The following is a 22,427-nucleotide window of genomic DNA, read 5'->3' as shown; positions in this document are numbered from 1 at the left end:
CTTCAAGCCCAAGTGACGTGAATACTAGACACAGCTCAGACAGCTTACTTCTGAAAGTTCACTCTGTGTAGGAGAGAAACAATGGAGTTCTTGTTTGAGACAACTTGATGGACAGAAACAGCAGACAAGAATTATAGAGGGAATGGGTTTGAGTGAGACAGCGGTGGACAATAAAAAAAGAAAAATGTAGCTCAGTTGGTAAGGTAGTTGTCCATGGACCAAAGGGTCAGTGGTTCGATTCCCGGTCCCGGCTATATGTCAAAGTGTTTCTGGGGAGGCACTGAACCCCCAACAGGCCATCCCATCCCCCAGCTATGTGTAAAACATTACACATAAAAACACATTTAAAATCTGAGACTTCAACCATGTAGATTTGATTTATTACAAGTTTCAACATTTAAGCACAGGGGCAATTCCATGAAGAAATGTGTCCCAAACATTGGAGCAGGCAAAGTGTGTGTGCATGCGTGTGTGCCTGCATGCGTATTGTACTGCAGGTGCATGTGTTTTTACACACTTATTCTATATGTGTGTTTGATGAAAGCTCTACCGTACCAGTTGTGTAGCTGCAGGATAGTGTGCGTCAGGCTCCATCAACATGACATGTCTTTGATGTGGAAATACAATGAGCACAAGCCCAGTCAGCCTCTCTCCAGTCCCCAGCAGGACACATCTACCACTGTGCATGTGCATACATGTGAGTTTGAGTTTAAGAGAGATGGAGACAGAGAGGGAGAGAAGTAAAGAAAGAGAAACACAAAGAGCCAAAAGCCACAACAAGCACCAAAAGTTGCCAATGCCCCAGTATTTTTTTAACTACCATTCTGGAAGGGAGGTGACGGGTTTGACCTGAGCACTTCCTGAATTTAAAGTACAACAGATTCTGATGTGGTATTTATTGTAAATGATGGTGATTTGCATGTCCCTGCCGGCATTGTGTAATATTGACATGTCTCTCGCTCCTACATGTCCATATATGACTTTACAAATATTATTTTATACTTATACTGTACGAGTTTCTTTTTTCTGCTAACCAAACGCAGTGTTGAAAGTAGGCGTTTTCAAGGAAGCTCAATTTAGAACTCAAAACCGACTACATCAGTATTTTTGCATAAGGAACTAAGGTTAAGTTTCACAAAAACAAATTAAAGTCCATTTATCCACTACCATTCTTCATGGTGGATGTGTCCTAGAAAGGGATTTTTCTTTACAAGGGCTTATTTCAAGTCTTCACCAAGCAAAACTGCAGTAAACTGTAGTAAAACAAGTCGTTAGGATTTTGAAAAGATATCTTACTTGGGCAAAGTTTTACTTTTACATCTTTTGGGCCCCTGAGTTTTTACAGTAAGCAGAGTGAGGGGGAGGTGGACAAAAGAAGAGATGAAGGCAGTCTGACAGAAGCAAGGGGGATAAATCAGGTCCAGGCAGACGAGGAAGAGGAAAGACAGAAGGATGAGCCCATCCATCAGGCATGTGTGTGGGCTTGCTGCTAACCTGGACATTGTATTTTAGTAAACACTAGCTTGCAGGGAGGTTATTCAACTATATCTTAACTGTAGAGGGCATTTAAAATCATACATGTGAGCATATGTAAGTGCATAGATATGTAATAGGTGTATCAAAAAACAGTTTCTAATATATATTATGACAAATATTTCGCCTTTGATTTCTAGTGTCTGGCTGCTTTTATGCTGTCACATCTCACACCTTACATCGATACATATCCACTGACATCCATTCATCTGTGATCCACACAGGTGCATCCGTTTTAATCAACAAGCATAAATTTAAGGGCAAAAGAAATCCACTTTCCATCCACATATCCTTCAATAAATATCATATCATATATATCTCCCCAAGAAGACAACTTTGAAAACATCTCATGAAAATATTCAAACACTTGTAGCTGAGATTATTAAATTCACCTTAGTGCATATACTGTACACATACTGCAGCAAATCTCTAAAGACATCACAGGAACTTTACATTTTAGAGCTTGTCCCCAAAAATTTTTTTATTTATATGCGCTTGGAATAAAATTGAGAGTAAATAACTTGTTTAGGGACACTGAACAATACCTAGATGTCAAAATGGTCATCTACTAAGATAGCAGAACAAGCAAACAATACATTAATGGCAGTTTACAAAAATAATAATGGCATTTCCTTTACAAACAATATCTTGATAACTGGCCATGACAATCACAGGCCACATGCTGTATCACCAGCCTGTGTATGTTGCCAAGGCGACTGCATATGAGCATTAATTGCCTATAACTGTATCCTACCCATGATAGAGGGAGCAGAAAGCTGTGACCTTTAAGAATGTAGTATCATAAAGACATTTTGTGTCTTTATGATACAATCCAAATAAATGCCTTTCTCCATTGGCAGGCAATCACAGTGTCACTGTCTTTAAATTGGAAGGCCTTCATAATGACAGTTGCACAGATAATAGACACTTTAGGATTTTCCGATGTTGTGATCACAACAATTAATGCAAATTCAACTAAACACCATGAATTCTGTAAGCCCTTGCAATTCTAAAGGAACTGGTTGGAGGTGTGTGGTTATGTGTCTATTACTGAGAAAAAAATCTACCTTTGCATTGCAACTACCTTTTTCTTTTGCTTCCTCAGTTTAATAGCGAGTAGCTAAAATATTGCAAAATGTTTCCCAGATTTTTTTTTTTCAAACCGTACACTGCAGCAATCAAAGTAGTCTTCAAGTAGTTTCTTTGGAGTGATCGAATTGTAATTTCCTGAAATCAAATAAAACTTGTAGGTGGGGAGCTGGAGGTGGAGCTGGACGTATAGTAGTTACTCGTTTCACTTTAGAAACTGTGAATCAATGTAGAGCTGCTTCCTGCCTGCCGGGCAGAAAAGCATTAATGTTACAATAAGAATAGCAAAATTTTACCGTAGTTTAAATAATTACTGAAGTTACTGCTGCTATGTAACATACATAGTGATGCGCACTAAACCTCTATTGATATATAGTGGAGACAAATGTAGTGATTCTGCAACAGTTTTACACTGATTGGGACAGATAATAAAGTTAATCTTAATCTTTCAGAGCCAGAGCATTATAACTAAGTCAAAGAATTTGAGCTACATTGTAAGTGTGACACACTCTCAAAGCCCCAAAGTTCTAATTTAGTGCAATTGCATGACTGATATTACATAAAAAGTTCCATTGTTAAATCTTAACAAAATCCCATGGTTGTGAACAATTTGTCCTCTGTTTAGTTGCTGTAGCTGTTATGAGTACAGCATGATGTAGTCACCAAATCAGTTGGTAAAAACTGAAATCTAAGTTGCTAGAACACGACAGAATATATGTACGACAAGTTTTAAGCAGCCTAGGTTATTCCAGATTTATTGTGAGAACACACACACACACACAAACGTCAAAATCAGAATGCGACTGTGCCCAATTCCTGTGGAAGAAGTAATTGATAGCAGCATTACCGGTGTCATTTTGTGTTTTACCTGAATTAAAGTGGTAGCTTCTCTGTTGTTAACATGTTTGATCATCTGACTGGTTGTGTTTGTTATAACATCTGACCTAATTTTATAGCTGTTGCCACAAAACTGATGCCCTGAGATAAGAAAATAAAACCAAGCGTGTTCTAATTCAATATCATTCTGATGAGCTGTGAGCCTTCACAGTTGCTGTAGCTGTGATAACTGTAGACTCTGATGAAGTAAGATGAAAGTGGCTAAAGGCACAGCAGGTGTTCCTGATGTAGGTATGTAGCTTTTGTTTAACAAGCTTGTATGTACCTGCATCTGTATACAAGCAGATGCATGTGTTGTGGCAGGTTGTATCATCCCACCCAAAGCGTGTGAGTCTTGGAGTGTCCCAACACAGTCTCCATGAGGTCAGTAGCTGCTGTGATAATGCTTAACTGATGCCGGCTGTCAATAGCCATTCACCAGGAGAAAAGTGCTCCGCCTGTTCAGTAAATTACACAGTGCGACGTGAGCTGTGAGGTTCAAAACAATCTGACCCCACTGTTGTTGGGAGAAACAATAGAACAATGACTGCAATCAGCTTTTCCAGCAACCATCTGTGTCATGCTGCTGACTACAAAACACCTTTCCATTACTCCAGGGTTGAAGCTATTAGCTCACCATGCCATTGACTGCAAAGTGAGATGGAGAGGTTATTGTAATGGTACATTAGATTGTCTCTGACCCTTCTTTATCCAGTGTTTTGTGTGCTTTTTTTAGTTGACCTTGACATGGGAGGTCTTTTTGAATGCGTTGAAGCTTCTAAAGTGATCACTTCTAACAATGGTCTGTTTTTTCACAAATGAACATGTTTGTAAGGTGTCATATTGCTGATTACAGTGTTTTTTTTTGTCTGTATTTAGATGATGATGTCTTTTTTTTTTCCTTGACTGTGTCTTTTTTACGGCTTCTGCAAGCATGCCCGCGAGCAATATGAAAAACTATCTACCATGCACAAGAACATGCAGAAGCTCTATGAGAACATAGGCAGCTTTTTTGCCTTTGACCCTCACTCGGTGAGTGTGGAGGATTTCTTTGGAGATCTGGCCAATTTCCGCATCCTGTTCTTGGTGAGTATATACAGTAGTTTGTGGTTTTTGCACATGTACAGTACATGAAAAGTCTTATGTTTACTGTTCCCTCAGAGTAGATGCTTACAGACCACCAGAAATCACCACCTACACAGACACATGCTTTGGCACACACTTTCACTTGCTTACACACATTTGCTGACAGAAATTTTGTGTTACACATGCACATCATCAAGCATTTAGTAGGTCTCTTCCTCATCTAAAAATGCCAGAAAGTTTTTGGGTTGAGAGACTGCACCATGGCTACTCCGGTTTTTATATCCCCTTGGGTGGCCTTGACATGATTTCCAGTCTTTCTTTAAAGTTTTGCACTATTCCCAAAAAAATGTAACTGCATTCACCTGCTGTGTGACTTCTTTCCATGTGTCATCTTTTAGTAGGTCATAATGCCAGTGAGTCTGCCAAAAATGTTATTTTTTCTTTGTTTGTTTTTTTTTAGGAGGACTGATATAACCTTAACTAACTTTACTTCCTTCAATGTCATTTTAGGGTGGAATTATATTAAATAGAAGTAAATTCATAATCTTTCAAAAAATGACACCAGTTGTTTTCATAAATGCACATAGTGTGACTACAGAAGTACAGAAATTTGTAAAATATGATACAGTATATGTAGAAGTGTTTCTGCCAGTATGTGTTTTTATCATTTGTGTCTGTTGTTGCTGTGTGTCCAATGTTTAAATCTGCAGATTATGATTTGGGTTTTATTTCTACTTGTAAGTACCGATTAATAAGTTTCTGCTGGAAACCTTGAAAAAATAAGTTCTAAAACAGATTAGAATATATTATTTGAAAAAGGTAATACTGAAAGTGGAAGAATGTGTAGTTTCAGTGTCTTAAGGATAACAGAGGTGCTTCTTAACCTGTTAGGGTTAATGCCTACAGAGAGGACTTGGATTAAGTCCTCAAGTACAGTAGCTGAAATAGCATTTCACTATTTAAAATTTAAATGATAACTTCTACAATGTCTCCTTTTCTAAAGTAATAGCTATTTCAACAGTCCCCATTTAGACCCTAAAACAAAAAAATCCATTGCCTCTTTTCAAATGTAATGTCCCTCTGTCTACAACCAGGATTATATTATTCATCTGTGCTGTAGACCCTCGTTGTTGTCCAAAAACTATTAATAACACAGCAGCCAGACACATTGCTCCACTGGGTGGCATGTGTCTTAATTCAAAAGAATTTGATTGAGAAAAAAAATAAAAAGGAAAACAGAAATAAACTGCGTTGCCGTTTTTCCACCAGAGATTATACCCATGTGCAGTTGACTGGCATACTGTACTTTAGACTGCTGTACAAAGTAATGGCTATTCAGAGCATTTGGTATGATATTCGTTAAAAAAGCCCCGACCAAACATTTTGTAATGAAGAAACATGTCACCCAGTGGAGCAGTGTGTCTGCCTGATGTGTTTTTAATGGTTTTTATACAACAAGGGAGGTCTACAGCACAGGTTGCAGACTGATTGACATTACCCGTGAGTAGAGAACAATCCTTTGTTGGTTTTAGTGTCTGTATAGGGATTGTTGAATGTACGATTAATTTAGAAAAGAAGTTAGAAGTTATCCTCTAAAATTATTTTCTGTATGGCTCGGAACAAACTTTCTGAAAAATGTGTATGGTACTACACTACGCCTCTGCATGAGAGCTTCATATGTTGGTCTTAAACATTATAATGCAATTTACTCGGCTGTTTATATAACGTTTAATTGGATTTGTGTGTAAATTCCAACATTGTTAGTAGAGAGCATATGCATGCAAGAAAGGTTTAAGGATAAAAGTAAAATTTAAAATTCTTTTAGTTTTGGTCTGTGTTATAGCAAGTGTGGTTACTGAGAGCTGTGAAGAAATCACATTTGGCAATGCAGGTGAGCTGGTAAAGAGATGATATTAACAGCAAGGTAAACGCTAGAAGATCTCTAACAAAATCTAAAAGTTCCTCCACACTCCATCTCTTCAAGTGCTTTTCTACCTTCCACTATCTAACCATCCTTCCTGGCACCACCCTAAAAATTCCTGGTGTGAGGATGATGACACGGTGTCCAGAAGGCATGCTCTTAGATATCACAATCTATTACCGTGAATGGCAGGGTCCCCTTGTTTGAATCTTTCTCCTCTCTTTACTCTGATCCCCATCTGAAACCAACTTTTCATTCCCACTGATCAAAGTGCACCAGCACACAACACAACGTTCCCTCAAGGATTCCAGAGTTGTGTATCTCCAAAAGAGGCATCCACCCAAGAAAATAAATTATTCTCTCAAGCAAATAGCTGCATATGAATATTTATTACTGATTTAAACTTTTCTGCTATGGATAAGGGGCGGGAAGTGAGTGGGATAAAGTGTTGTGGTTGAAATGGGGGGGAGCTGGTTATAAGTTAATGTATTCATATAAAAACAATCCTTTAATCACCATGTTCGTCAGATATTATTTATAGTTTTTGGCTCTTCAGCTCTGCTGACAGAAAAGTTAATCCCATCTGCTTGCAGTGCACAAGGAATCAATGATTGTTTTTACTTGAACGTTTTATTTTCTTACCCTGCGAAAACAACTGAGCTAGCTGCTTTTCAGCACAACAAAACCTTCTTCCTTAGCTGTTCTTGTCAGTGAAGGAATTTTAGGGAGATGTCTGTTATTAATCTTAGAAAAAGTCAGCTTACATCAACATTACTGATTTGTTCCAAATGGCAAATCAAATGAACCACTCTGCCTTCTTGTCAGTTAATAATTTAGAAAGAGCCCCGAATTTAACTTCTTGATATGCCTGGTGTGCCTCAGACTGTTATTTCCGTATTGAGGTATTGAGTTTTTTGACTCTGATGAAACATCTTCGCTGACTCCTGACTGCGCTGCATTGCCCTGTGTAATGCATTCACAACACAAAGCATCTGCAGTATTAAAGAATTGCATTGCAATACAGTCGTCCTAAATTGCTTTTACTAAAAAGCTTGGACTTAAAGCACCCGACCAACATGAGGCATTTGAGTAAACGCATTGACAGACAGTCGTCACAGAATTGAATGTAACTGATAAGAGAATCCATTAACTCCATTTTCCTTCTGTTTCATTCTTTCACTCACTCCCAAACCTCTCTTTTTTTCCTCTGGCCAATGAAATATTATTTGATTTCAACACATGGAGTCAGTATTCAAATAGTCCAACAATTCATCATTTAATGCTGCTGCCATATTCTGAAATAGAGTATGAGTGAAATGCAATCTTAGGGTCTGTATGTGTAATCCTGACCAGGAGCACTGGGGATGAGGATTTTTCCATTAATGAGTTATCAAAGCGCAGCAGATGGGCTGGGATGAGCTAACAGTCTTCCTTGTTAATTGAGTGACTTTCTAATAAGACCACAAGGCCCAGACCAGGTTCGCAAAGTAACAAGATAGAGCATCTAAGAGATTAAAATGATAATCTGTGTATTTCTGTCGGTGTGGGTGCATCCATCCACTTTTGAGCACATGTGATATTTCTAAAGCTTGCTAATTCCTAAACAATATGACAAATTATCATATTCATGCTGATCAGGCTGAAGATGATGCTCTGACAGTGCCACTGTTCCTACGTTCTTCTTGCTGAATTACTGTCGTGTTTCCTCCGTGTTTTATTTACACTGGGGTTACCTGTCACAAAATTCACGTCACCAGATTTTTGAGGTCACCTGTCAATATGGTCATACATATATACCACAGAGCAAAAGTCCCACAATCTGTAACCTACAACTTCTTAAAGCCACCACCCCCTGCATCCTGCCACACAGTATAGCAGATGGCTAATAAACACAATTGCTGCTTAAAGCTCAGCCACTGTGGTGTTTGTAAAATTCAAATGAGATATAGCAGTGACACTCTCTGTGTGAGATCACTGGTGCTACCGAGCAGTTGGAAATACTCATTGCTCCCTCATTGGACTGGCAAGCTTGCATGCATGGGAGGGAGTCATGCTGTGGGAGATGTATTGTGTTGTGCAGGGTCAAGGAAGAACAGCAAACACATTTCATGAATTATTTAAAGAACAGACCTGGAAAGGAAAAATGCTACCTGGCCCTTGTTGGTGGATTGGACCTGTGGGTTGCAGAGCATTCAGTTTTCCAACCAGGTTTAGGTAGAGGAGTACTTACAGTCTCTATCTTAGACGTGCTGAAGGCCATAAGGGTGACACACACTCACTTCGTCTTATGGCCTCTAAGCCTGAAGTGAGAATGTGGTGTCTGAATAATGTTGACATTAAGGTGCTGTTATTAAAAACAAACTTGTACTATCTCTGTACAGGTAATATTCTAACACTGAACTGACATATCCTCCTGAGCAGTATGTATGTAGTACCTGCACCACATTTTCCTACGTTTCACCAGATGGATTCAGCGCAGGATTTTAATGTTTTGTTTAAACATTATTGGGGAGACTTTAGGGTAAATAATCATAGCGGAAAAATCTTTTGACCTTTTAAAGTATGGGCTACACATCTGTATTCTGTATTCTTGTTTTTTTTGTTTTTATTTTGAAAGCTGTGTTACTGTTTTCACTAAGAAACACTAGTAATGCTACAATCAGTTGTCGTGAGGTTATATACTTTACCATTCACTGAGAATATCCCTAAAATACAGTCAAACAGGAGGGAAGGTTCAAGTGATCATTGAGTTTAGTGACATACATGAACTTAAATACGTGAATCATAAATGTTTTCAAAATGTAATATTTACCATATACAGTAAATAGTGAAACATACAATTTTTTTTTTTTTCTGAACAACTATAATTGTCTTAATAGGTGCTTAATTATGCTTCAGTGTGACAGGAGTTAATAAATACTACTGCTGCTGGACCCTGGTGTTTGTGTCAGTGGGATTAAATGTCTGTTAAACATACTGTACAGTATATATACATTGTTTACATTAATCAAATCATCAAAGATTTGTCCGTACTAATTATTTAAATACATAGTCAAGCTTTAATTAACTAGTATTGTGAAGAGCTTTTTCGATGTTTCTATAACCTGAAATAATATTGTAATTGTTGTACTGCAATCGTAATGATTGTGATGAGAGTAAGCACGAGACAAAATGAGGCGCAAACATTTTTTAAACAAATTTCCCAACACTGTAGGAACTCATACAGAATATTTGACCAGATACATTTGATGAGATTTAAATATGGTTAAATTAAAGATTAGTTTGCAAACATATCTCATGAGGGTTGTTTATCTTTTTAATGTTTCCTACATGGTAAAGAGTAACTCAAAAAATATGACGTAATTTAACCAGTGGTTACTAACAGTTTTCAAAGAGAATGCTAAAAGCAGAAATAAGAGAACAGTGAAAACATATTTGTTGCTATGGTAACTAGAGGTGCAGTTTGATTAGAGCAACATAATTATGTTGCATAATCATGTTTACAGTCAGAATTAGTTGTTTGTATAAAATAAGTTTTGCCGGCAGGACTTTGTAATCTGCATAATTTATCTGCCATCTTATGCTGTAGATGTTGAGCAATGCAGCGATATTACTTCAAAAATGAATTGAATCCTGTCGGTGTGTGAGGACAGAAATCCGTTTGAGTCGTGTTGTCAGTCTGGCCCATCGCTTAAACCAAAATGTGTAAGTTAACTGTTTTATTACGGAGTATTCACCACAGCTCTCATCCACTCTAATTCCAAAGAGCAGCAAAGTGCATGCAGTCAACAGCCTTTTTAGAGGAGAGCTGTAGTATTTACACTGCCGTGATACAGCAATAAAATGTATGTTGATTTATGGGTGTTCACCAATTTGTAGTGGCTGACAAAGCAAAACTTCTCTTCTTCTGTTTTTATTATACACATAATAAAACCACGCTCACTCTCTTATTATTTAGCGTTCTTTCCCTATCATGCTTATATCATCTGTACTTGGTTTCTCCCTTACCCCATCTCTCCCTCTCCCTTTCTCTTTGTACGTTTTTTCTCACTCTCTCTCTTTCTCCATTGCCCTTGTCATCTAACAAGGAGACAGTGACAATGAGGGTTTGTGTCCTTGGATGTGGAGCAAAGCTCTACTATTGACTGGCATGATGAGCTGCTCTTTCCTTGTTCCTTCCCAACAATCCCCGTAATCCCTCTGTCTTAGCTGCCAACACGACACACACATCAGGACCACAGGGACTTTAGATGGGGGGCCTGGGGGGCTGTCGTCATGTATTATATCAGCGCACAAACAGGGCCATGCCTTCACTTACTGACACACGCACACACACACATACACGTATAATTGCATAAATAAGGGGGGACACCACAGATTAGCAGAAACACAAAGATGCCTATAGACTTCAGCATAGGCTAACGTATGTATACAAATATGTGCACACCTGTGACGGGTCCTGTAAAGGGCTGTACCACAGGCCTAGGATGGGAGAACATTTTGTTGTCTCAAAAGGTCACAGAGTTGCATCTTAGTCTGTGCAGGCACAAGAACAAACTGTCACATTTGTAAAGGCTGAATCTGTATTGTTGATTATCTCTCTTTCTCTGACTCCTCCTGACATTTCAGCCAACACGAAGGAGGAGGATGATATCTCTTTCTCCCTCATCAGAGACTGGGACACTGCTGCTACAATTCTTTTCTCAGGCAGTGGCTTCCCCAAAGGGATCACGCTAGCTTGATGCATATGTGTGAAGATCATCTAACCTTCCTTATACACGTACATAGTGCCGTATTGATGTCTCATTGACTAAGACTCAGCTATTTCAGGTGTTGAAAATATGTAAAACAGTGTGGAAGCCTCACAGACAAATAGGCTTGTATTTAAAAATGTAATACACAAAGCACAATATATTGTTTATCCCAGCAGCTTACGTCAAACTATTAAAACCTTCTCTAAATAGGAATTTGCTGATGGCACACTATTGCGTCTGAACACTATACAGTAGCAAAGACACTAAAAAAGTGGTGGTGGTGGGAGCCAGGTTCTGATTGTATCTGTCTGTGTGCCTGTGTATGTGTGCCTCATCAGGAAGCAGTAAAGGAAAACCACAAGAAGAGGGAGATGGAGGAGAAGATCAAGAGAGCCAAGCTGGCGAAGGAGAAAGCAGAGCGCGAGAAGCAGGAGCGCCAGCAAAAGAAGAAGCAGCTGATTGACATGAACAAAGGTATGCCACTTCTCCGCCGACACCACAGAGCAAGACGGGGAGGCAGGTGGGGATTTAGGAGGAGGACAACAAGAGGATGGAAATGGGGGTTCATGGAATTGTACTTCACACAGTTTTGAACTGAGAAGGAAGAGGATAATGTGCAGGAGTGGAGGGAGTCCTTTAGCTGTACAGGAATCTTATTCGTACTGTTTTGGCCAATACGCTGCTTTAGAACGACGGATATGTTACTTTACGCTTAGTTTTTTCAGTGGTACATTTACTGACATAATAACATTCTGTTCTGCAGTAAGCACACATATTCGTAAATGCAGATATTATGAGGTTATGATTACATAATATTACCACTTATCAAACTGGACTTTGAGCTCCTACAGAGTTGGTAAAAATAGGAGCTTACTGTAGGTCTACTTATAAAAAAACGTCTGGAAATAGCTCTGTACACTTCCAAAACTATCCTACTGTTGTTGTTTTTTCACTGGGCACATGCAAGAAGTACGGCAAAAACCAATTATTCTTTCAGTCTGAGACTGTTTGTGGGCAGTGTGCTAAATGTATTGTTGTGAATCACTGAAATTACTCTATAGTCTTCCAGCAATGCCGGTAAACCGTGTATTGATCAGTGTAAGTTGCAGTTGTTCAGACATGAAAAATTAGAGCAACAGAGCTAGATGCCTGTGTCTTGTTATGTTAGTGACATTGAGAAGGAATTTCAAGCCTGAAGGGACTTTGCAAGCAGTCAGTGTGGTCTTTTGTCCATTTTTTTTTCTTGACAAACAGACTGGGATTTTCACAATTCACCAGCTTCTAAATGTCAGCACCAGCCAAGGACCTCTCTGTAGCTCAGTCACATTGGGAAATGTGACAAGACAGTCTTCAGTATGCCACAAAGTCTCCAAGATAATTGATGCATGCTACAGTTTTTTTTTTTTTTCCCTGAGCAGTGACCTCTTTGAAAGCCTCACTTTTAATAATCCAACATGGCTGAGCTGAAGGAGGCTGACTTTCCCTCTCTCTCATTCTGGATAACCAGATGGGGAAGGGTACAGAAGTAGGTATGATATTAAATATTTCTGCCAGAGCAGATTTTGATCTCAGTTTCTGAATGCCATAATATGACTTGTATGAATAAAACATAAGGATGACATGGGCAACGTTGCCTGCAGCCTTGGATAGAGAGGGGATTGTCCTCCAAACCAATACCTAGCTCGTTGGACTGTCGCGATCACAATGACCTTGGCAGTTATAAAATGCACACTTTTAAATTCAAGATGTGCTAAACCGATCCTGCTTTTTCTTCTGTCAAGGTTCCGGCCTGAATTGGCTGCACATTTTCATTGGACCTTGAACAGTTCCTTTTTTGTGTACAAACGTGTCTCTATGTAAAATGTAATTTGAGGAAAGGACAATCAAATGCAGAGTACTTTAAATGGAAATGTGAACTTGAGCCAGATCAGGTTGGAGGTTTCAGCATACTGGTGTTCTGCTCTTGTGTTCTGTTTCTCTTTAAACTGTTCGGTTGGAGCACACAGGGCAGGTAGCAGTGTGTTCTTGTTGAACATCTTTCTTTTCTCTTCTATGCTCCTCTCCAGTTGACAGCCTTGGCTTCAGAATCTCGGCTCTTCGCTCCCATTCTGTTCTAAAATTCTATGTGTGATTCAGATATTTTGAGGAGTTAGTTATCTAAGGAGACTTTTCACATAATTATTTCACTCTGAGCATCAGCTGTGTTTTCTGTGCATAGCACAAATAGGCTTGTTTAATCTACCATTAATTAACCAAGCACAGACATTGTCTGCATTAATTTTGCCTTTTAAAGGTTGAAAGGCTAATTGAAATGCTTAAAAAAACATTTTCACTATGACATACAGCATTGCTTAAAAATTTATGAACCTTTTAGAATGTTCTCTATTTCTGCACAATTAAAACATTTTCAATCAAATCCTAAAACTAAATAAAGGGAACTGAACTCTCTCATTTGTTTACTAAGAATGTTTGCTAAAAAAGATCCAATGTGTGGCAAAAGCACGTGAACCTCAAGAATACTCAATTGTTTTCAAGGTACAATTAGAGTCAGGTGTTTCAATCTGTGGGATGACAATCAAGGGTGACTGTGGGAGACACTGCTTTTGTAGATTTAAGCATTTCATGAAGAGAAATCTGGGTCTTCACTATCACAGTCTGATCTCGACAACACAGCTTTGTAGAAGTGTGGAATGGCTTCCAAAAAGAGCTTTCTGTTGACCTTGTGACCTTAGCTTGAATGAGAAGCGTAATCATTGACAAGTATCTAATACTTTTAAAAGCTTTATCCTACCTGTGAAACATTGTGGTCACGGTATCATGATTTGGGCCTGATGTGCTGCCTTTGGACGTGGACAGGTTGCCGTTAGTGGACTTATGAATTCTGAGTTGTACAAGCAAATCCTACAAGAAAATGTCACAGTTCATCTGTGAACTACAGCTTTCCAGAAAGTGGATTGTGCAGCAAGTCAACAACCCTAAACACACAAGTGGTTTTGAAAGCTGGTTAAAGCAGATGAAATTTAATGTGTTTGAATGACCTGACCTGAACTCTACAGAAATGCTGTGGGTGGACCTGAAGCGGGCAGATTGTGCAAGGAGGCCAACCAACATTCCTGAGTTGGAGCTGTTGTGCGGAACTGATAATCAGAACCAGAAATGTTTAGCTAAAATTATTGCAGCAAAAGATTGGCACAGGGCTTTATATGTTTCTGATAAACACAATTGTAGGATTTAAGATTGCATAATTTTCCACAATAGACATTTCTAAAAGCTTTATGAACTTCCAGGACCAACATACCTATCTGTTGCCTGTTTTATTTTAACCCTAAGCTTTATGACAGCCAAACATATGTGCTGTGAGGTTTTAGTGCAAAACACTGCTTCACATGCTGCATAAAACAATGCAGTAATTTGAATCAAACCATTTTCCGTGATACTCTAAATGCCACCAGTGGAGCCCATTCAATCGACTGACTATAATTGTGTATATTAACTCCCTCAATTTAGACAGTAAAACCAACATATAGTCCAAGGGAATCTCTGTGGATGTCTGCAATAAAATTGTTTCAAGACATAGGGTCATGGTATGTAAAACTATTTCTAAAGCTTTGAGTGAGCCCAGGACATTAGTAGCATCAATAATTGCTAAATGAAAAATGATTTAACTACCAAAATTCTTCCCAGAGTAGGCCGATTTTGTCAGGGAGGTGTCCAAAAACAACACTCACTCCAACAGAACTTTAGAAGTCCTCTGTGGGGAGGGAGAACTTGGCGAAAGGACGGCCATCTTGGCAGATCATCATCAGAGAGACCTTTATAGTAGAGTGGCCAGACAGAAGCCTCTTTGAGTAAAAGGCGTTTAATCAAAATATAATAATCCTGTGCACAGCTGCGTGCTTACCAATCAAACAATGTGCATAACTGAAAAAATGCTTTATCCCTAAAGGGAAGCATGGTGGTGGCAGTATTGTGATAGGTGTGCTCCTCACTAACAGGGCAGTAAGACTGGACAGAGTTGACAGAAAGGTGAAAGTGGCCAAATCATGAAAACCTGCTCTAGAATGCACATGACTTGAGACTTTGATGACAGCACAACATTGCTGTGAATTAAAACTGACCAGAGCCCACACATGAACGTCATAGAACCTCTTTGGAGAGACCTGAACTTGGTGGTTCCTGGACACTTGACATCCTACTTTGGATCTAATAAAAATAATAGATTGAATACCATAAACTGCCAGTTGTCCAGCTGTAAGAAGCTTGTGCAGTCCTGAAGCTGTAAATATTTCCAAGGGGCTTCTACAAAGTTATGCATCAAGCTTGTTTGAGTTTAATACATATGGAAAATCATCCAAAAAAAATTATGTGCACAGTTCTAGTACACAATTTTTTGATTAGCTGATATTGAGTTTACAATGATGATCAAAAGGACAGTTGGTTTCATTTGTAAATATACAAAATAATAAATTATTTTTAATTTTAAGACTGAGAGGTCTGAGTACTTTCAAAGCCAGTGTAGCTTGAAATAATACATTAAATTGACCTGAATAAAGTACAACAGATTGAGTAAACATATGGTCATTGTATTATGAGAATAACGGGTCAATATCTTATCCGTTTTTCTGGATTTACTGATTTACTCATTTTATTGCTTAAAACACTTTGATGGATAATTCTATTGTGTTTAATGCACTTTCAAGAGGCTATTTTTGAAAGGGGATATATTTTTTGTCATTTCACAAATTGCGTCCTAATCCTCTTCACTTGCAAATGATTAACAATGAAATGCATATTTAATGAGCGTTTAATTCATTTAGCTTTCACCAGGATGGCACCAGGGTGGGGGAGCAGACAAATGCTTGTGGGAAACTGATTTTAAGAAATACGTTTTTTTTTTTTTTTTTTCCATTTCCCAGCTGATAAAACTTGATATCATGCTCTCTGCAAGTTCAGTGATTTGCACTCTTCTTCAATAGGCATGATTGATACATGAGACAAGTGGAGAGCTAAACGTGTTTTCCTTGTGAAGTATTAGAAATCCTAATGTAGGAAATTGCTTTTGAAATCATTACCCAGTCACCCCATTTGTTTTAATTTGCTTTAAGTGGATTTCCATATTCTCTTAACTGACCAGATGTTCAGCATTTACGAAATCACTTTACTTCACTGGAAATAACCCTGAACACTGTAGAATATACCAAAACTAATGCTTGTGTGCTAAAACAGGGGAAGATGGTTCATCACAGCAGGATATTTTTGGTGCAGCATATGAAACAGTGTCACAAGCAGCATGCGTGACATTGTTTCAAGAACCAGAGCATGGTAGAGCATCTGGACTTTCTTTCTCCAAGGCATTTGTGTGGATTAGCAGGCCCCTGTGGTCGCCTACTCGGCTGGCATCACCGGGGTCAGTGCCCCTGTCTGGGGCAAGTGTCTGCACCCACATGTCAAATGCGTACCACAGTCAAATCCACTAAGCTTTGAACAGAGCCGGAAAGCGCACATGCCGCTTTGAGCACAATGCAGCTTGGCATAAGGCACATAGGAATAAACAATCAGGAACACACAAAAAATTATCTGAACATTTTCTGTAGTCCAGGCATTCCTCCCAGGTAGTACCGGGAAACACTGAAGAACTTTGTGTGTAACAGGTCAACTTTTCTGAGACCTACTTTATACAGTATGGCTTTTAGTACTGTATGTGAGTAGTTGGAGTACCTTTCACCCTATGTACCTTTGAAAAATACTTAATAATAAATTTTTAAAGCATGTTGGTTGTAGCCTTTATGTTTTACACCTTTTATGGCCGTACCAAGTGCCACCTCAGTTGGATACACACATGAAATGGAATCAAACTGAAATAATGTATAATACGCTTTTCTTAAATGATTTTAAGCCTCACTATACAATCATTTAAAATTTTATAAAAATTTACAAAAACACACGGGCTCCACAGATGTTGTATTTACGATTTAGTTTTACCTGCAAAGTGATCATTTCACTATGAACTCGAGCTCACTCGGTCACCTCTATCCATTCTAGCAACAGCTTGCAGACACCAGCAGAATGCTACAGCTGATTGTTCAGTTGGGATATTATGGGGGGGGATGTTGATGTGTTTTTTAATTTAACTGTTAAACACACATCATACACACTAAATAAAATATAGTTATATTTGTTCACACACATGCTTTATTGAAGCAGCAGAATAGGTTATGTTACATTGTATTATCATATATTAAACTGCTGAATGAGTAGAGTTATTAATATTAGTCAAATAGTATCTGTATTCCAACTTAAGACCCTGTTTAGAACACATTTATTTTTATTTGGTTAATTCAGAATTAGTATTTAAATCATTTTCAACACATTTTAGTTACTGTGTCCTTTTTTTTCTTTTTTATGCAAATGTTTGTTTGTTTTTTTATTGGTCTTGATGATAGTCATCTTGCCATTTTTCCACATTCAGCAAGGACGCCTGCTAGAAAAAGCTCTCCATGTCTCTATAATTCTATGTAGAGAGCAGTTTGCATGTTGACAATGATGGGCCTGCAGCTTCTATTTATGCAGTCTCCTTGTCAGCCTTTCACACTTGAACAAGTATATGTTTACATAAATAAAAGTAGGCTCCTATCAAATACATTTTTCTATTTACCAAATACATTATAGGCAATGATACTGTTAATAAAGATATGTTTATTATCCAGCTTTAATTATACTTCAGACTGCATGTCATTTACATATAACATTTGTTAGATAATACATCAACATAATAACAGTTTGCTTTTCTTCAAGGACCATAGAGATTATTACACACCTTTGTATTGATTCTTTAAATCTAACCTATGATGTCCTAACATCAGTGTAGTTTGTGAAAGTATTCCATGTTTATATATGTTTACCAAATCACATCTTGCACATTTAAGTGTCTATTATTGCAGCATGCTAAACTAAATTGACATATTTGTGTGCAGCTGGTTGTCGCTGGCACAGCCCTGTCAGGAATGACAGTGGCAGAGATGTGGATTGATGGCTTTGTGTGACACTGACAGCTGCCGGTAGGCCTCTGCATACCTACGTTGCAGCAATGCCAGCTACGTGATCATAGACAGACACTGACAGGCAGCAGTGGGTTGGACAGGTTAGCTTTCCAAGTTTGCATAGTGTCTCCACAGCACAGCAGACATTGCAAACAATATTACCAGGAGAGATAGCTTGTTGAGACGTGAAGGTCAGAAACCCAAGATCTTTTTTTTTTTTTTCCCCCACAGCAAGCTATTCTCACTATTCCTCAGCTTAGCTTGGAAATCAAGCCAGTATTAGAGAGCTAAACCTGACCTTCATGTTTGATATGTAATATAACAAACAAGGACAGACCTTTCCAGAATGTAATGATGATATATGGTACAATGCTTCTGAATTTTCTGTCTGTGTATTCCCGCAAGTGTCATTGCTTTATCATGCCACTCATGGCTTTCATGCCTGGTTATTTTTTTTGTAGTTTCTAATGAGTTATAAAAATGAAGGATCTGTCACAACATCTGCATACTGATGTCAAAGTAGTGCAAATGCCAAACCAAACCAATTTTTCTTTGTCCTTGCTGCAAGCTGTGTTGATCTAGACTGCAGGAAATACATGGCATGCTCTGAAACTAGAAAAGTATGGATTGGTGAATTCCATCATTACCTTGAAAGTCAGGAACAAGGGCACAAGGATTATCCGCTGTCATACACTCATTGTAATAAATAACAGATATTAGATTGTGCTATATCACCAGTCAAAATTTGAATCTGCCTCAAGGCGATTATGGCACAAAGCATATGGTTGGGTGCATCTGAGCTAGGGCCTATAGGAGCAGGGAGCATTAATAGAAGCATAGAGAATTAGAGAAATATGCATAAACAAATGGCATGCAATGATTATTTACATCTGATTAAATTACTTTCTGTAAGTGTAGGTGATGCAATACAACACTTATTCAGTGCTCAGTCTCTCAGATTGTAATACAAATGCATTTTTATAAATAAATGCCAACATGAAGAAAACAAGGATAGCTTCTGAGGAAGCCTTTTAATATTCTAATGTAAACACCATTCATTAGCAATTAAAGGCAACGCCAAGGAATAGTATCTGCCACATATTCATCTGCCAGTGTTATGCATTAATTTCAAGTTGAACATGTACTAGATACTTCCTTTTCAGTATTATCGTGTGGTATCCTCTTTTGTTTCAGTAAAAAGAAAAAACACTAATTGGATTTTACCTTAAAGCTTTTAATCACACATATCTTTAACTTAATTTAGCTAAAGCCACAGTCAAGGAAGCAAGACAAGCATCAGATATCTCTCTCTTTCCTGTTTTCTCTCTTGTACTCTTTCTGTCTCTCACACACACACACACACACACACACACACACGTACAATATACTCATGCTGCCTTGTACTTTTCTCTCTCCGAGCGCTTTCGTAAATGTTCTTCTTCTCCTTGGTGAAATCAGCTCAGGCAGTTGAATCTCATTAATTTGTGGGTGGTTCAAGTGTCTGATCATTTCCCCTCCCAGATCTGGACCTCACCAGTCACTTTACAGTCAATCAAACCTAATTACCCTCACTACAAAGACCATCAAATCTCATTGTCAAATCCATTTAGCTTCCCTAGACAGCACCAGCTTTCACTGATGCAAAAAGCCCATGTGGGGGTTTGGTTCAGATGTTATCTGATCTGGATTCCAAAACTCATTTATAATGGGAATTCTAAACTGTACTGGATGGATGAAACCCAAAATGTTTATAGCATCTGAATACACTTGCACATGCTGAAGTCTCTTTGAGATCACTTTAATTTTAATGTGATTATTATGTGACTCTCAAACGAACAGTCAAAAATACTAAAAGACAGTAATGTTTAGATGCTTTGCCATAAACATAAGCAACTGTGATCAGAACCTGGCACTGGCACTAATAGTTCAAGGCTGTGCTAGTTGACATGCCAGAACAGCACAATAAAAGGTGTTGTCAAGCTTGTTGGAGGTTTGAGGTTCACTCAAAATGCTAAAACATCCAAAAATAAATAAAAAATAAATAAAACCTGGTACCTGTAACTCTTCATTTAACCAGCTCATAGTGGGTGTATTCTCATTCCAGCACTACTATCTTTAAAACCAAGCTGCTATGTGTAGCCTATGAAAAAGGGGCAACAGTGGTCGACTCTTGTGTGAGGACAGGCTCCAGTGGCCCTGCTGGCACCCTGACATGTTGACCTCGTGGTGCTCAGAGAAAGTGTGTCAGCTTAACATCTGTCAGTGCTGGGTTGGAGCTCTCCCTTGTGTGTTGGTAGTGTTACTGGGCAAACTAGCCCAAAGGATAGATAGTGATAGCAATATGGAAGGGGGGGGGGGGGGGGGGGGGGGGGTAGTAGACCTGGAGGTAGTAGAAGTAAATGATAGTAGAGGAAGTAGGGTATGGTGAATGCTACATTGCAGCCATCTCTCTTCCCCCTTCCCATCTCCCAACCTTCCCTCCCTACTGTTTCTCACTTGAGGCCTGGCAGCATCCATCCAGATGGAGGGTTTATTTTTGTTTTTGTTTGTTTACTTATTCATGCATCCAGCTATTCGGGGCATCGCATGGGCTTTCGTTCCACCACAGAATGCAAATCGCCACGGCGGCTAATCCACTTTCATCTCTCCCTTGTCGACACCCAACTTCTCTCCACTTTTCCCCCAGTCTCTAGCAGTCAGGACATCTTTCTTTCTCTCAGGGCGTGGGATCAGGCTTGCAGTGACCAAGTCAACCTAGCTCCTACACATGCATGTCAAACACACTATATCTCTCACCCCACCCACCTTCTTTAAGACATTCTTGCCTTTCTACACATTCCTTCTTCTTTTCTCCTACTGACCGTGGCGCCACACAGGAGCTTATAGCAAGAGGAAATAGTAGCTACTCTGCCTTTCCCCCTGGAATGTAAGGTTGTGGGAGCATCCCTAATTGAGTTAGGAAGGACATGAGTGGCTTCTCCCATTAAATTGTTAGATTAGAAGAATCCAAAATAATCAGGAGACAAACCTTTCTTTTTTATTAGCCATCTTACCTTTCCATTCCCCTTTTGCTCCTCTCTCTTTTTTTTTTACCCAGGTGGACTAGTAGCATGTCCAAACACACCTACAAATTAAAGACTGGGGCCTATCTATAAAGTTTCTTTGTCTCAAAGCTTTTGTCAAGGTTGGGTGGTTGGACTGGAGGGAGATAGAGAGGAAAGCAAGGGAAAAACAAAGGGAAGACATCTAACAGGTGCATGACTGCTGTCCTTCGGGCGCTTGTGTTCTCTGCTCTCGTTGGCAGTAATGGTCTCTGTCAGCCCAGGTCTTCGGAGCTGCTGGGACTGCAGGGAAGGAGGGTGAGGGGACAGGGTTATTTTGCTCAAAGCCAGACAGTAAGAGAGTAGACAGCAAAGCAGCAAGAGGAGGAGGTGCTGAGTAATGCAGGTGGCTATGTATGTTAGGTGGCTGAGCCTGAATTCAGGTGTGAAAGCAACACACAAAACCAGGTGCATACAAGTGAGAGTAGATGGAGTGAGATGAGATTAAAAGAAAGTGTGGTTGTTGCCTCTCCACCTGGCTATAAAGCAACACCCCCTCCCTCTGCTGAGGCCTTTGTTTCACGGCTAATGGTCCAGGTTAATTGCACAGGTGACTTTGTGTGGGGGAACAGATGGGCTCAAATGTGTTCAAAAACAATCCTCAGCAAAAAAAAAAAGGGAACAAGTTTTTCCTCTCCTCCACATTCTTCCTTTTCTTTTTCATCTTCTCTACTGGAGACGTTGAGGGCAACTGGGGTGAGGTTAAACTCTCACAGTGGTTTTAATTTATCAAGCGCAAGGCCTGTAAGCACTCATTAGATCTCATTACAGTGTAAATTAGAATCAGGGATTGGATACTGGAAGGATAGTGGATAGTAGTGGATAATAGACATCTCTCCCATGCCTGATGTTCCTCACGTCAAGCACTTTAATTTGGTTAGGGAATCTCGTGCTTACAAGAATTCAAAGTATATGGAGCCGCGATTGATTTGAACCTTATGACTATAACAGATGCCATTATTTTTTTTATGCATTGTTTTTGTATTTATACTTTCAGTTAACATGCCACTGTTGCTACTAGTTTCAC

At 39.0% G+C, this 22,427-nt stretch overlaps 1 protein-coding gene across 8 annotated transcripts in view; it reads left to right on the top strand.

The window, feature by feature from the left end:
• diaph2 (diaphanous-related formin 2) overlaps positions 1 to 22,427 on the top strand; it is a 352,014-nt gene that overhangs the window by 278,523 nt on the left and 51,064 nt on the right. For all 8 annotated transcript variants that reach the window (XM_067517868.1, XM_067517862.1, XM_067517865.1 and 5 more), the window contains 2 exons: positions 4,420 to 4,584; positions 11,598 to 11,733. In XM_067517868.1, coding sequence (XP_067373969.1) covers positions 4,420 to 4,584; positions 11,598 to 11,733 — 301 coding nt within the window. The remainder of the gene's footprint in view (positions 1 to 4,419; positions 4,585 to 11,597; positions 11,734 to 22,427) is intronic.

Source organism: Channa argus, chromosome 10 (genome assembly GCF_033026475.1).
Source record: "Channa argus isolate prfri chromosome 10, Channa argus male v1.0, whole genome shotgun sequence".
In the NCBI taxonomy this organism is placed as follows: domain Eukaryota; kingdom Metazoa; phylum Chordata; class Actinopteri; order Anabantiformes; family Channidae; genus Channa; species Channa argus.
This window is presented reverse-complemented; position numbering and strand designations above follow the sequence as displayed.